This window comes from Chelonia mydas, chromosome 3, assembly GCF_015237465.2.
Source record: "Chelonia mydas isolate rCheMyd1 chromosome 3, rCheMyd1.pri.v2, whole genome shotgun sequence".
NCBI classification, from domain to species: domain Eukaryota; kingdom Metazoa; phylum Chordata; order Testudines; family Cheloniidae; genus Chelonia; species Chelonia mydas.
Genome location: NC_057851.1, coordinates 198266850 through 198282678, shown reverse-complemented (window position 1 = coordinate 198282678; position 15829 = coordinate 198266850). Strand labels below are relative to the sequence as shown.

The 15829-nt window shown below is 41.3% G+C and overlaps 1 protein-coding gene across 2 annotated transcripts in view; it reads right to left on the bottom strand.

The window, feature by feature from the left end:
- The window catches only part of CFAP61 (cilia and flagella associated protein 61), a 209196-nt gene that overhangs the window by 155303 nt on the left and 38064 nt on the right, over positions 1 to 15829 (bottom strand). For both annotated transcript variants that reach the window (XM_043544114.1, XM_043544115.1), the window contains exons 12-16: positions 14154 to 14193; positions 12627 to 12766; positions 4608 to 4734; positions 4135 to 4212; positions 2611 to 2817 (exon numbers count right to left, since the gene is read on the bottom strand). In XM_043544114.1, coding sequence (XP_043400049.1) covers positions 2611 to 2817; positions 4135 to 4212; positions 4608 to 4734; positions 12627 to 12766; positions 14154 to 14193 — 592 coding nt within the window. The remainder of the gene's footprint in view (positions 1 to 2610; positions 2818 to 4134; positions 4213 to 4607; positions 4735 to 12626; positions 12767 to 14153; positions 14194 to 15829) is intronic.

Sequence of the window (15829 nt, the reverse complement as noted above, 5' to 3'; positions counted from 1 at the left end):
TTTACCCTGCTTTGAAATGGGAATAGGTCAGTGTGAACTAGGGAACTTTGAGTGCATACTAGAAGGGTCTACCTGGCCATGAACAGCATGCTCGTGTGCTACAGATTTACACCCTAGTTTGCTATGTACTAGCTATCTACACAGGCCCTGTGTTAGAAAAGAAAAGCAGATTTAAGGTAAAATTTTCAAATGTGTCTAAGTGACTTAGGAGCCTAAGTCCCATTTTCAAAAGTGACTGAGATGCCAAAGGCCCCACTGACTTTTAGTGACATGGAGGCTATATCTACACTGCCCTCCAGTTGTGACTACTGAGATGTGAATAGCAGTATGCATCAAAGTGCTGCGCTGTAACTCCCCTGTGTGGATGCTGCAGGTGTGAACTAAAAAGTTCCTAGTTCACATTAGTGTAGTCTTGTTTGTTGTCCAAACTGCAGGGCAGTGTAGACAAGCCCTTAGATTCCTAAGTGGAGAGAGGTATGGAGAAACACGAATACTGGTGTCCCCCAAGGATCTGTACTGGGCCCAGTCCTATTCAACATATTCATAAATGATCTGGGAAAAGGGGTAAACAGTGAGGTGGCAAAATTTGCAGATGATACAAAACTACTCGAGATAGTTAAGTCCCAGGCAGACTGCAAAGAGCTACAAAAGGATCTCTCAAAATTGGGTGACTGGTCAACAAAATGGCAGATGAAATTCAAGGTTGATAAATGCAAAGTAATGCACATTGGAAAACATAATCCCAACTATACGTAAATGATCGGGTCTAAATTTGCTGTTACCACTCAAAAAAGAGATCTTGGAGTCAGTGTGGATAGTTCTCTGAAAACATCCACTCAATGTGCAGCGGCAGTCAAAAAAGCAGACAGGATGTTGGGAATCATTAAGAAAGGGATAGATAATAAAACAGAAAATATCATATTGCCTCTATATAAATCCATGGTATACCCACATCTTAAATGCTGTGTGCAGATGTGGTTGCCCCATCTCAAAAAAGATATATTGGAATTGGAAAAGGTTCAGAAAAGGGCAACAAAAATGATTAGGGGTATGGAATTGCTTCCGTATGAGGAGAGATTAATAAAACTGGGACTTTTCAGCTTGGAAAAGAGACGAATAAGGGCCGGATATGATAGAGATCTATAAAATCATGACTGGTGTGGAGAAAGTAAATAATGAAGTGTTATTTTCTCCTTCTCATAACACAAGAACTAGGGGCCACCAAATGAAATTAATAGGCAACAGGTTTAAAACAAACAAAAAGAAGTATTTTTTCACACAGTGCAGTCAGTCAGTCTGTGGAACTCCTTGCCGGAGGATGTTGTGAAGGGCAAGACTATAACAGGGCTCAAAAAAGAACTAGATAGGTTCATGGGGGATAGGTTTATCAATGGCTATTAGCCAGGATGGGCAGGGATGGTGTCCCCAGCCTCTGTTTGCCAGAAGCTGGGAATGGGTAACAGGGGATGGATCACTTGATGATTACCTGTTCTGTTCATTCCCTGTGGGGCACCTGGCACTGGCCACTATTGGAAGACAGGATACTGGGCTAGATAGACCTTTGGTCTGACCCAGTATGGCCATTCTTATGTTCTAAAAGTGTATAAGTCACTTCTGAAAATAGGGCTCCTAAGACACTTAGGCGCTTTTAAAATTTTTATCCTTAATCTATTCTCATCATGTTGTAGTCAGTGACCTCCTTCCTCCCCCTTCTCCTCTTCCCACTATCCCACCCTGAATCTCTAAATAAAAAGTGAGCATCTGTACATCTCAAAACCCACTATGCAACTGAGTTGCAATGTCTGAGAAACATGTGGTGGGAGAACATGACTGATCAGAAAAGTTTGGTTAAAAAGTAACAGAAAATATAACTACAAGGTGAAGACAAAGAAGCTATGAATGCTTTATATCTTGACATTTTAAAATATGTCATGTAACTGATCTGCAAGTCATATAAGGGTATACAAGCTGCATCAGCATCTTAAACAATTCAATGAAAATATCATGGAGTATTCCCCAGTTAATACACAGTATGAGCAGGACTGTTCCTTCAACTATGCATCCATAGAGGGGCAAAAGGTAGAGGAAAAACTGCTCCCATTTGGCTATTTGAACATTGTGTCCAGATGTGCTAGTGGTACGGGGTATTACTAATCTGTCCTAGAGCAGATACATTGGGAGTGGGCAGGGAATATTTTGGCTACAGTTCCCACAATGCACTGGTCAGCAGAGGGGAAAGTAATGGTATGGACAAAAACCAAACTACTGCCACCACTGAAGCAAGCGGGGAAGTAGAGAGCAAATCATTCCTCTCTGAGGCATGATTCCCACACTGAGGGAAGACACTAAATGTGTTGCCCCAAACACAGAGCTTGTAGCAAACCCACAATCTAGCCCTACCATGTGTCACCCATCAACACAAATGGAGATTTTGTGATCTGAGAGAAGAACAAAGTGTTATTTGCAACATTTCTGAAGAAATTTCTCTATACCAATCACCTGCCATATATGCAGTCATAGAAAAACAAACAAACAAAACAAAAAACCTAAGGAAAATAAAGGTCAGGACATATGATATGTAATAAAATCACTGCCAATTTTTTCTTTTACCTCGCCGTCCACAGACTGTGGATAAATAGAGTAGTAGAGACAAGACTTGTAGGCTAAGCGAAGGATCTCTTTCAGAAAATATTTGGTATAGTGACGGAATATGGGATTTAGAGCAAAGTGGTACAGATGGCCATGTTCCTCCTGCTGATGGTGACTGAAGTAAATAAAATCTTCAATGTTGTAATGTGAACGGATATATTCAATATCCTAGGAAATAAGACATTTTAAATCAGTGATGATGAAAGAGTTGTGTTTTTGTGATAAAGATGTGACAGCAAACTGCCTTTATATTTATTAATGATGAAATTTGAACATTGAAACAAGACTACCTTGAGAGCTATTCACTAGCAAAGCACATTAGCTAAACAAATGGTTTCTTCATAATCTTTCCTTTGTATCAAAATCAATTTGTATAACTCATCATGCTTTATTTACTATAAGAAATGTATATCTGACCCCAGCAGTAAAGCATATGAGTGCCTGACATTTTCTGACAGATATTTACAAAGAAATTTTGCAAGGTATCAGACAGAGGCCAGATTGTCTCTCTCACAGTAAAAGCTGAGCAGGGGACTTTTGGAAAGAAAATCTCTGTGAGGAGCCCCATGAATGGATTCCTTCATCATCCTGTTAGGAGAGTTGGTGTTTGTGCTAGTTTAGCCACCTTACAGACAGTAACCCCTGATTTCAATGCATTTGGAAAAATTAAAAACCATCTCTGAAAACAGAGATGGTTGTTCCTTACCTTGCTTGATATGGTTTTAAAACTGAATATTACAAATCTTTCAAGAAAGATTTTGCCTTTTTAGTGCCAACAAAATGCCAGGAAAGTTTTAAATTTGCAGCAACTAACGTAAAACAGAACTGGAAATATTCATTCTCTTCACCTCCCAATTACAGTTAACAGCTTTTCTGTCTGCTTCTACCCTCCAGCCCTCCCACTCCATCATCTATTTTTAAAACAATATTAATTTCTTTGAAGTTAAATGTGTATGACGCACTTTACTCAGAAGCTATTGTAAAAAAAGGCAATTTGAGAGGAGTGGAAGTGCCATTTTCAATATGCTGGGACAAACTGCTGATTTTCTGTTTTGGAAAATATGGGCCAAAATACAGGTTTGCAGTAACAGATTTAAAGGAGTATCAAGTCACAGAGAGAAAGAAAGAATGGTTTTGTGGTTAGGGCTTCAGATTGGAATGCAGGAGATTTGGGTTCCATTTTCTGCTTCACCTCAGACTCCTTGTATGACTTTGGACAAGTCACAATCTCTCTCTGTGCCTCAGGTCCCCATCTGTAAAAAGGGATAATAATCCTTCCTTTCCCCTAGCCTTTGTCTATCTTTGTGTAGACTGCAAACTCTTTGGAGAAGGGACTTCTACGGTGTGTGTGTACAGTGCTTAGCACAAGGCCAAGATCTTGGCTGGGACAATGTAATACAAATAATAATGAAGTCAGCATTACACTGTGCAAACTCAGGGCACACATCTTAAATGGGAAAAGGAAAAAAATACAAGGAGATTTACCATTTCATTTTTAATAACAGAAATGCCAACTATCTGATCCAAAACTTCTGCTACAAATGCCTGGACTGGTGTCCCATCCTGAAAGACAAATGATAATATGATCCCTGATTTACACACAATATTAGAATTCTAAGTTTGCTATTTGATCTTAACTATAAATTCCAATAACATACTAAATTTAAAATACTTTGCCCTCTGTACATTCTGTGCACTGTTCTATTACAGTCATCTTTCCCTAACATAGGGACCAATCCTGCAATAAGCTCCAGATGGATGGACCCCTGTGCCAAAACAGAGTCCCATTGATGTAAGGTATATTGTCCTAATCTTGCTCCTCTGGAAGCTAATGGCCACTTTCCCATTGACTTCAATGGAATAGGTTTGGACCCTAAGAAAGATTCTTTAGTATATGGTAGGTTTAACATTGGACAATGCAATGGACAACAACTGGTATGTCTGCAACAAGTACTCACTGGATCTCTGCGAGCTTGAGTGAAGACCTTTAAGTCATCCAGTATACTTTCATTCAAGTCAAGAGTTTTGATGAGCATTTCAACAGCAGGTGTATCACTGGTTGTTGCTGCTCTGACCTTAAATGACCTATTAAAGGAGATAAAAATGACAAGTTTGCCCTGCTGATCAACAGAAGACTTCATTCGCCAGTTCAGTCAAGTCAATGCCTTTCACTAGCACTACCTCCACACAATTATTTAAACATGAAATGTACTGTTCCATGCAAATTATTTTCAAACCTGTAAATTATCTCATTACATAATTTACATAAAATGTCCCACATGGATCTGCACAATACTTGGCCAATGTTAAAGAACATATGGCCCACCCCATCATCACCACTCCAAAGCAGCATGTAGCCATCTAGTGAATGAGGATGGAGCCATCATAGGAAGGAGCCCAAAAAATAGAAATAGACAAAAAATAGAAATTGTAAAATAGAAATCAACCAAAAAAGAAAAATACACAGAGAGAAACGATCAGACCAAACTAGGAAAAAAGGACAGAGACAGAAAAGAATAATGAGAGAGAAAACAGACTAAAGAAGCCATGCTGGAACACTGAGCAAGAGGACATTGGGGACATCAAGGACACACCAAAAAGTTTCCAACAAATAAAGGCTAGGAACCATTGTGTTAGGCCCTGATCCTGCAAAACACCTTCTCACTTGCTTCACTTTAAGCATGTGGGTAGGTTTACTGAAGTCAAAAGAAAAGGAGTACATCCGATGGAGTAAGCTGTAGCTCACAAAAGCTTATGCTCAAATATATTTGTTAGTCTCTAAGGTGCCACAAGTACTCCTTTTCTTTTTCCGAATACAGACTAACAGGGCTGCTACTCTGAAACCTGAAGTCAAAAGGTCTACCTGTATGTTTAAAGTTAAGCACACGTGTTTGCTGGACTGGGACCTTAGACTGTCAGCAAAAATGGCACAGACTAAATGAAATTACGTGGCCCCCAAAAAAGGAAAAGTTTACTGCAGTCCAAGGAGGGAAAAAAAAAACTGTTGCAGGGTTAGTTTTCCTTTCACTAAATGTTAAAATAGCAGGCCTTAAATCTAAATTTGTAAAACTGAATTTAGAGTTAAAATAGATTCAGCTGGAACATTAAATCAAACACTTAATGTGCAAAAGAGATGAAGGCCTAGCAGATGGGAAGCAAGGAGAGTCACTTGTGGGGTATAATAAAGTAAAAGCGAGCAGAAAATAGGTTTTGAATTGGGCTTTAAATTAAACCAGAAAGTAATGCTGTAGTCTTGCTGATAGCAATCACTATGACCAAGGGTTCAGAATGTTTTCCATTCCATCCTTCTGTTTTCATATGCTACTCTCTCTTAAAGAGTAGTGGTGAAATACAGTAAAATTATAGGGGCATAAAACGAAAAGCAATGGTGAGTTCCACTCTTGCCTTCCTAGGGTGTCATCACTTGTACTCAAAATTATTATTTTGTTTAATCACTGTCATGGCATCTGTTATTGTGAGTAGGCTTTGGTGCAGAGGTGCGTTTTACAACATAGGCCAGAATATGGCCAGAAAAAAATCACATTCTGATCTTCTTTGCTAGCATGTTCCACAGCCGCCCAGCACTGAAAATACCTCCAACTCCTGACAGCTTCCCTTTGGACCCTTGCACTACTGTGTTCCTGATAAGCACAGCAGTCTTGGAGAGCTAGGGATGAAGAGGCAGGTGCTACAGAAGCCTTGTCCCAGCCCAAGAAGATGTTTAAAGATGGAGACTATGAAATGAACCCTAAAATGAAAAGGGAGACGGGGGTTGGAGATCTATTATTATGTGTTCACTGCAGTTTAGTCCCACACAGGCTGTTGTGTGTTGGAAAGGTGGAGTTTGACTGGCTTTGACTGATAGCTCTGGGTAAAGGGAATGACAGTAACCCATTCTTGACATGCTGAATGTATGGATCATGGTTGCCATGCCCTTGAGGAAGAAGAGGAAGACATGAAGACTTATCTGAAGGTGGAAAAAAGTATTCTTGGCTGCTATTGCTACCATGTTCTCAAGGAACTTGGGACAAGTGTGAGTAATTTTCTGAACCTTTTACTATTTTAATAATCAGTGAGAAGAAGGGATAGGTATGGCATACATGTGTGCACAGAGAGTTAACTAAATGTGCAGCGATTTGGTTAGGGGAATTTGCTGATGAAGCAGAGGGGACTGAAGACTCAAGAGGCTTAACAGCTTGGTATGTTGGAAGCTCAGTAGCTCTCCATTTTGGAGCGGACAAACTGACAGGGCCCACCGGGGAAGATGACAGGTTGCTATGTGTGCAACCCCACAAGCCCAGCGAGAGGTGTTAGATGTTCAGTGGAAAGCTTGTCTATAGTCCAGAGCTGTTCAGCTTGCACAAAGGCTACAGTGAACATGCCAGAATTGACATCCTCTCCAACTCCAGTCAAAGACCCGGGGGCAGATCTTCAGCTTGTGTAATTTGTCATAGCTCGCATAAAGTGAATATAGAGCTACCAAAATTTACACCAGCTAAGGATCTGCCTCCTGTTGCACATTACATGAGCTTCTGCAGACATCAACGGGAGGATGTCAGACCTGACCTTCACAAAACCAAGTATTTCCATTAAGCAGGGTTCAAAAATATAAAATTTAACAATTGCTATAAAACCAGGAAAAGACAGTTACCTTTTTCCGTATCTGGTGTTCTTCGAGATATGTTGCTCATGTCCATTCAACTTAGGTGTGTTTGCTTGCCACATGCACTTGTGCCGGAAGTTTTTCTCTGAGCAGGATCTGTAGGGGACCAGGTCTGGCACCCCCTGGAGTGGCGCACGTGTGCTGCAGCATATAGGATGCCACTGGCCCCCTCCACCCTCAGTTCCTTCCTGCCAGAAACTCCGACAGTGGGAAAGGAGGGCGGGATGTGGAATGGACATGAGCAACACATCTCGAAGAACATCAGTTACGGAAAACGGTAACTGTCTTTTCTTCTTTGAGTGATTGCTCATGTTCATTCAACTTAGGTGACTTCAAGCAGTACCCATGGAGGTGGGTAAGGAGTTCACGGACACATACATTGCAACACAGCTCTGCCGAACCCAGCGTCGTCCCTGGCCTGCTGAGTATGGCATAGTGGGCCATGAACATGTGCACCGAGGACCATGTCAAAGCTTTACAGATGTCTTGGATCAGGAAGTGTGCCAGGAAGGTCGCTGAGGATGCCTGCACTCTAGTCGAGTGGGCTCTGACAATTGGCGGTGGGACCCCTGCCAGCTAGTAACAAGCCCTTATGCAAGAGGTAATCCCGTTAGAAATCCTCTGCATGGACACCGGGAGGTCCTGCATCCTTTCAGCTGTAGAGATGAAAAAATGAGTCGAACTACAGAAAGGCTTTGTCCGATCTAGGTAGAAAGCCAGGGCCCTTCTTATGTCCAAAGCATGGAGGTGCCTCTCTTCACTAGTCTCACGGGGCTTAGGGCAGAAGACCAGAAGAAAGATGTCCTGGCACACGTGAAAAGCGGACACCACCTTGGGAAGGAATGCCGGGTGGGGACGGAGCTGGACCATATCCTTATAGAAGACTGCGTATGGCGGTTCCAAGGTCAGGGTATGCAGCTCGGAGAGTCGCCTCGCCGACGTCACCGCCACCAGGAAAGCTACCTTCCATGATAGGTGAGACAGGGAGCATGAGGCCAAAGGCTCAAAGGGCGGGCCCGTGAGCCTGGACAGAACCAAACTGAGATCCCACTGAGGGACTGGGGACCGAACTTGAGGAAAAAGTCTTTCAAGACCTCTGAGGAACCTGACCATCAAAGTCATGGGAGAACACCATCTGCCCCTGGACGGGCAGATGAAAGGTGGAGATGGCTGCCAGATGCACCTTGGTAGAGGAGTGTGCCAGGCCCTGATTCCTCAAATGAAGCAGGTAGACTAAGATCAACTGCACCAAAGAATGCGAAGGGGAGATGCCCCGCTCAGCCACCCAGTGGGAAAACCTTGTCCATTTTGCCAGGTAGGTCTGTATAGTTGAGGGTTCCTAGGAGGACCTGCTGGACCCCCTCCAAACAAGTCCGTTCTTCAGGGTTCAGCCACAACATCCACGCCGTGAGGTGGAGAGACGTGAGGTTGGGGTGCAAGCGTCGACTGTGGTCCTGTGACAGCAGGTCTGGTCGATTCGGCAGAGGCCACGGGGCGGACAGCCGCCAAGCTCAACAGCATGCTGAACCAATGTTGGTGCAGCCATGCTGGTGTGATCATGATAACTTGGGCCCTGTCTCTCTTGACTTTCGACAGGACCCTGCTGACGAGCGGAATCGGGGGGAACATGTACATCAGTCTTCCTGCCCAGGACAGGAGGAAGGCATCGGAAAGGGAGCCCTTGCCCAGACCCCGTCTGGAGCAGAAGCAGTGGCACTTCCTGTTGTGCCTGGTGGCCAACAGATCCACTTGGGGAGATCCCCACCTCTGGAATATCGCACAGGCTACCTCTGGTTGGAGTGCCCACTTGTGATGAGAGAAGTCCCTGCTTAGGTGATCTGCTAACGTGTTCTTGACCACTGGGAGGTGACACCCTTCTAGATGGATTCCATGGTCGATGCAGAAGTCCCAAAAATGGAGTGCCTCTTAGCATAGGGCAGAGGATCGAGCTCCCCCGCTGTTGATACAGACGAGTCTCATCTTACAAGCATTTAACGTGCGCAAATTCAGCTTTGCGCAGTCTGCAAAAATTAAAAAAAAATTTAAAAGAGAGAAAAACAACAATTTAAATACTGTACCTGGCCTGGCATGGCACACAACATACATGCATGCTGCCACATGATCTAGGAAGCGCAGGCAAACCCTGGCTGTGGTCAGGGGAAATGCATAGACTTCTGCGATGATGTCTGCTAATGCCCTGAACCTCTCCAGCAGCAGGAACGCTTTGGCAGAGGTTGAGTCAAGCACCACTCCGATGAATTCTATTCTCTGTACCAGAACTTCCTGGCTCCCTAGCTCCTCTGTTGAATCTTGCTTCTTGGCTTCTTTTACCTCTAGATACTCGATTTCCACTAGCATATTTGTTTAAGCAAATTAAATAATTAGATGTCCAAGAGGTCATGTTTGTACCCACAGTTAACTGGAGGAAGCAATTTTTTAGCATGAATAAAATAGCACCTGCAAAAAAAGGAGGCTGCATTCAACAAGAAAGTCGGGTCCATTGTCATTACGATAGATTAGGAAACACCGTCCTGAGTCTGTGTATTCTCATCTCTCTCCCAGTATGGAATAAACCCATTCTAGAGGTCCAGTTCCTCTGACTGCTCAAAAAGGCAGGAAACTATTATTATTATTATGCTTTTTAGTGAAAATTGAAGGAAAGTATCCATTAAGCATTTCAGCCTTTGCTTTGTCATCTATTATTTGTTCTCCTTCTCTGTTAAGTAGCAGAGCTACACTTCCATTTGCCATCCTCTTTCTTTTTGTGTACTTGATACTTTTTCTTATTCTTTTTACTGTCTTTGCTAATCAGTACCTCATTTTGTGCCTGTGCCATTCTTTTTCTGATTTTGCCCTTTCATGTCTATACTTTGCCCCTTAACTCAACCCTGTGATTTCTCTTTTAATCCATTTTATGCAACTCCCTTTCTAGTCACCAGTATTTTTAAAGCTCATGGTACCTCTAGAATATATTGATCTTTTACTTTACATATTTTGCTTTAAGTGACAGCGAGTTTGCTGCTGCACATTGAGTTTATTCTTCAGAAACTTCCCACTACCCTGAACCATTTTCCCCTTTAGATTTTCTGATCATGGAACTTCACTCACAAGCTAATTCTGAAGTCTGACTTCAGAGACTCTTCAGAAGGAAAGTCCTCCAGAACAGCAGGCAGTCGGAGGAAAGGTCACTGATGCCCTAACCCTTGTGCTTTCATGGAAATATGCATACCACTTGGAACGCACGTGATTTATGCGGAATTATAGAGACTTTTACAAAACCTTGAAGACCAGTTTAAATTTTGATCACAAATATCAAAAGGACACATGGCTACCATTCTCACTGATGAATTACTCAACAGCTGTGCCTGAGATTACCAGTAATTACTTCAATGACTTCCTATGTGGCCAAGTGGAAGATGAAATAGGGTTCTTTACATAATACACAGAAGCCCAGTTTCCTTGTCTGGAAATAAGCTTTGCTTAGACCCATGAGTAACTGTCGCTACTGCATGAATTATTGGTATAATTCATGAGGTGACTAATTACAAGTTCAAAATGGAAGTGTTGCTGAGCAATTATTCAATAAACAACTGAATTTACAAGACCATGGGATGGACGCTATATAATTGTAACAGGGTGCACTAGGCCCTTTAAGGCAGGCTACAGGCCCAGCACAGCTACTACACTACGAAAGAGGTGGAAGACATGAATCTCATAGCAAGAAACTTTATCATGCTAAACAGCATAAGAGTTATAATAAACTGTTAATTTCATGACATAAGACCATGGCCAATATCCCAGCAATGTTCAGAGTATTTCAAAACTCAAAAGATACAAAGTACATGCGCTATAAGAGAAAACTAAGAGGTAAATAAAGTGATGAAATGACTTTCCCAATGAAGTTATCATTGTGTTCTGTGTATTTCAGAAATGCATTGCTTCAAAGGTAAGGCAGACTTTGATTAAAATGGTAATGATCCAGTAGGCAGAAAACAGTGAACAGGAAGGTGCAATAAGGACCTTACAGTTCAGGCAATCTGCAGCATGTCTTTCTTAAAGTGTGGTGCCCAAAACCAGACACAGTACTCCAGCTGAGGTCTCACCAGAGCTGAGCGGAACAATTACCTCCCGTGTCTTACGTACAACACTCCTGTTAATACACCCTAGAATGGTGTCTGCCCTTAGTGCAACAGCATCACACCATTGACTCATTTTCAATTTGTGATTTACTGTAACCCCCAGATCCTTTTCTTCAGTACTACCACCTAGACAGTTGTTCCCTATTTTGTATTTATGCATTTGAGTTTTCTTTCTTAAGTGCAGTACTTTGCACTTTATTCGCAAAAAGAAAAGGAGTACTTCTGGCACCTTAGAGACTAACCAATTTATTTGAGCGTAAGCTTTCGTGAGCTACAGCTCACTTCATCGGATGCATACTGTGGAAAGTACGCAAGAGGTGCCACAAGTACTCCTTTTCTTTTTGCGAATACAGACTAACACGGCTGTTACTCTGAAACTTTGCACTTTATTGAATTTCATCGGATTGATTTCAGACCAATTCTCCAATTTATAAATGTCATTTTGAACTTAATCCCTGTCCTCCAAAGGGCTTGCAACCTCTCCCAGCTTGGTGTTAGCCACAAATTTTATAAGCGCACTCTCTACTCCATCATTTAAGTCATTAATTAAAATCTTGAGTAGAATTGGACCCAGGGCAGACCACTGCAAGCCCCGACTTGATATGTCCTTCCCCTCCCAGCTTGACAGCAAACATAGATAACTACTTTAAGTATGGTCTTTCAAATAGTTGTACACCCATCATATAGAAATTTCATCTAGACCCCATTTCCCTAGTTTGATTGTGAGAATGTCATGTGAACCTATGTCTAAAGCCTTACTAATGTCCAGCTATATCAGGTCTATTGCTTCCCCATTATCCACTAGGCCAGTTATCTGTCAAAGAAAGATATTAGATGGGACAGATAAAGAACAAACAAATGTTTATTACATGCTCTTAGTCTACATTTAGATAATTCAGAGAATTTAATTCCTTTATACCACTTTGCATCTGTAACTAATCTGAATCTGTTAATGTAACATTTCACTGTGCTTATTACTTTATAAGACATTTACTATGAATTTTTGCAAGCCAGTGAAGCTTGTTTGCTTTTGTATTTGTAGCCATCTCCCTATTTATAATGTCACTGAAGGAAAGTAATTAATTAATTAATTTTAAATAAAAATATAATGTACTTTAGCCACTGTCTATACAGTCCCTTTATGTTAATATAATTTGTTATAGCAAAGCGTTTACTTGAGCAGTCCTGCACGGTGAAATACATAGAGCTCATGATCAAGAGTGGAGTTGCTGGAAGGATTAACTCGAACAAAATTCTGGATCAGAAGGAATTCTGGCACAAGGTGTGGCACTGTGATGATGCAAAAGTCTTTGTCCTGAAAAGATTTACAAAGAATACTCTATATCGGTCAATAAACAACAAACAGGTTATTAGTGATTTTAAAAACAAATTTTAAAAAGGTTCCCACTGAGACTTAAGAAAAAACTGACACATAAATGTAGATCAACATTTAAAATGGACACAGTGCTGCAAGTATAATTCACACCTACACTCTGTGGCACTCTGTCCCCCTCTAGTGGTGATTGGACCACATACAGATGTTGATGAATTTTGGCTACAAGTCCAACCAGACTTTTTAACTGAACCTCATGCTTTAAGATCCGAGGTCCCCTAAATACAACTTTTATCTTAGAGGGGACCCAATCTGACAGTTTCTCTTACTGTACCCATATGCCACTTCCCCACAGTGCTCCATACCATCTGGAAGGATTGAGTGCTATGAGGTCTGTCAGGACCATGTTGAGGCATCATTCAGAGGGCAGAGTTAAGGTTGTGGGATGGAGGATTGTCTCTGTAGATTTTAGAGCAGTTTGAAATATCAGCTTTTAAACCAGAAATTTACTTGTTAGTGCAAAACTTCCTGAGGATCCACGGCAGAATGTAGGCAGAGAGCAACTAATATGTACAACACACATTCTCAGAAATGGCCTCAGTGCCAGGACTCAGAGTACGTGTGCGCTTCCCGGGTTAAATAGCCACAGGCTGTAACCTTGAGTTAGCCCCCTACTCTGACATCAGGCTGGCTGCAAATACTTTGACTTGCAACAGAGCCCCAGTTCTGCTGCACGTACACAAATTACTTTCTCTGACTCATCAACCTAGCTCAACCCACCTTGTAGATCCAACTTTGAGCTTGAATAACTTTTAAAATATTGCTTCTTATAGGGGTAGTGGGTGCTGACGTCTAGCTGAGATCAATCCCAAGAGGGTGAAATCAGTTTGTGGTGGATCTGAGCCAAAGTTTGAATCCTTGGGGTACACAACGAAGAATAGGAATTCTAAAACGTTGATGTTACGTGATTTTTTGGGGTGGGGGTGCTGTATCTTGACAACTCCTTGACCAAAGAGCATCAAATTTGGATAATTAACCCTATCCCAGATCCCCATGAAGTACAGCAATTTTCAAGACAATCAGAGTAAGCATGTGAATTTCAGAGCACTTTGAAAAAAAAACAGCCGTTAAACTGTAAACTAATCTCAACTTTATCCATTGCGGTGCTACCACCCCACAATAACAAGTGACTCCTCACAGAGATTTTCTTCCCACCGGCCCCTAACGCTGGTGTGTGGGGGGGTCCCCCTAAAAAGAGGGGGGAATCTAGCGATGTACAAGTTACAAGTGATTTTATTTCTTATCATACCATTTTCATTCACTTTCAAAGAAAAGACTTGTTTCACCTTAAGATTTCATTTATACGTACTGGAAAGAGGTTGAAAACATATTGCAAGAAATCCAGTGACCTGCAACCAAGAGCAAACACTTTTATGTGAATAAACAAAAGCATATTCAATATGTACTGTATATTTCAAAAGATTTCTCTCCCCCATCCATCCAGGCAGCACTTATTCATACTTTCTAATCGGAAATTTAGTTCAGCACTAATCAGTTGCAGAAGTTGTATGTTGTATGTCAGTTGTCATTTTCTAGGACCTAAAGCAGCAATGGAAGCAACAGTAAGCCTAGAGATTTGAGCTTGTTAACTCAAGAGAAGTCTCCTCTGTGCGAGAAAGAAATAAAAGTAAGATGATGTTTACTCAGAATAATCCTGCAGGAGACTTTTAGAAATTTTGCCAGAGTAGCATTAGTGCCCAGTAAGTCTGATCACCAGGGGGTACAAACAGTTGTAGCTAAGGAGTAAGGTATTTCCATCATGCACCAAAAGACTTACTGTTCCACTAATACCCATTTAGTAGACCTATCCAATACCTATAAAACTAAAAGGAACATCTATACTTTAAAGTCTAACATTTATTTGGGCATAAGCTTTCGTGGGTAAAAGCTTTCAGTGCATGCATCTGAAGAAGTGGGTTTTTTACCCATGAAAGCTTATGCCCAAATAAATCTGTTCATCTTTAAGGTGCCACCGGACTCCTCATTGTTTTTGTGGATACAGACTAACAGGCCTACCCCTCTGATAGCTATACTTTGAAAATTGTTCCTGTACATTTTCCTTCTTTTCACTTTTCACCTATAGTTTTGGAATAAATCCCCTTTCTTTTCCCTGGTGAAAGTGAAATGTAATGTTCAAGTTGAGTAAGACAATAGAAACTTAATTATTTTATCCGGTTTCCGCTACATAAAAGAATATGAAACTGTTCTAAACCCAGCATAAGTTATGTGGAAGTTTTATTTCTATGCTCTCAAAATAGAAAAAAGTATGTATTTTATATGCATCCAACACACACAGAGTTATTTCAAAAGACTAACCATGATGGCAGTAAACAATTAACGTAAATAACCTTCCTGTGGTTTCAGTCCCAATAAGAATGGAAAGAGTAATCATTTTTAACTCAGGTGTTTATAATTGAGTGGATAAAAGTGAAACTTTATGAAAATACAATAGGGTGACCAGATGTCCCGATTTTATAGGGAGAGTCCTGATATTTGGGGCTTTGTTTTATATAGGCGCCTATTACCCTCCACCCCCGATCCAATTTTTCACATTTGCTGTCCGGTCTTGCTAAAATACAATGACTCCACATGTTGGGACTGGGATTGTAGAATCAAAATAATGCAGTAAAACATTCGCCTATCCTGTATAATATAAATGTAAAGCTATGCTTAATTGAGATGAGTCTTTTTCCCCCCACATATAGTAAATCCATGACAATGCAATTTCCCTTTCTACAACACTCAGTATCTTCTCGACAGAAATGGGCTCAAGAATGGGGGGAAGCACCAGAGGAATCAAACTTTTTTCTGTCACTAGCAAAGGATCAAAGAATCTCATTGCAGATCAACTGGAAGTTTAGTTCATTCATATATCACTTCCAGTCTACATTCTGGCTCTAGATTTAAAGAGATGAAAACATTTGATAACCTAATGGATAGTACAAATTCTTCACTACTGAATTCCCCTTGAGGGGTAAAAGATAG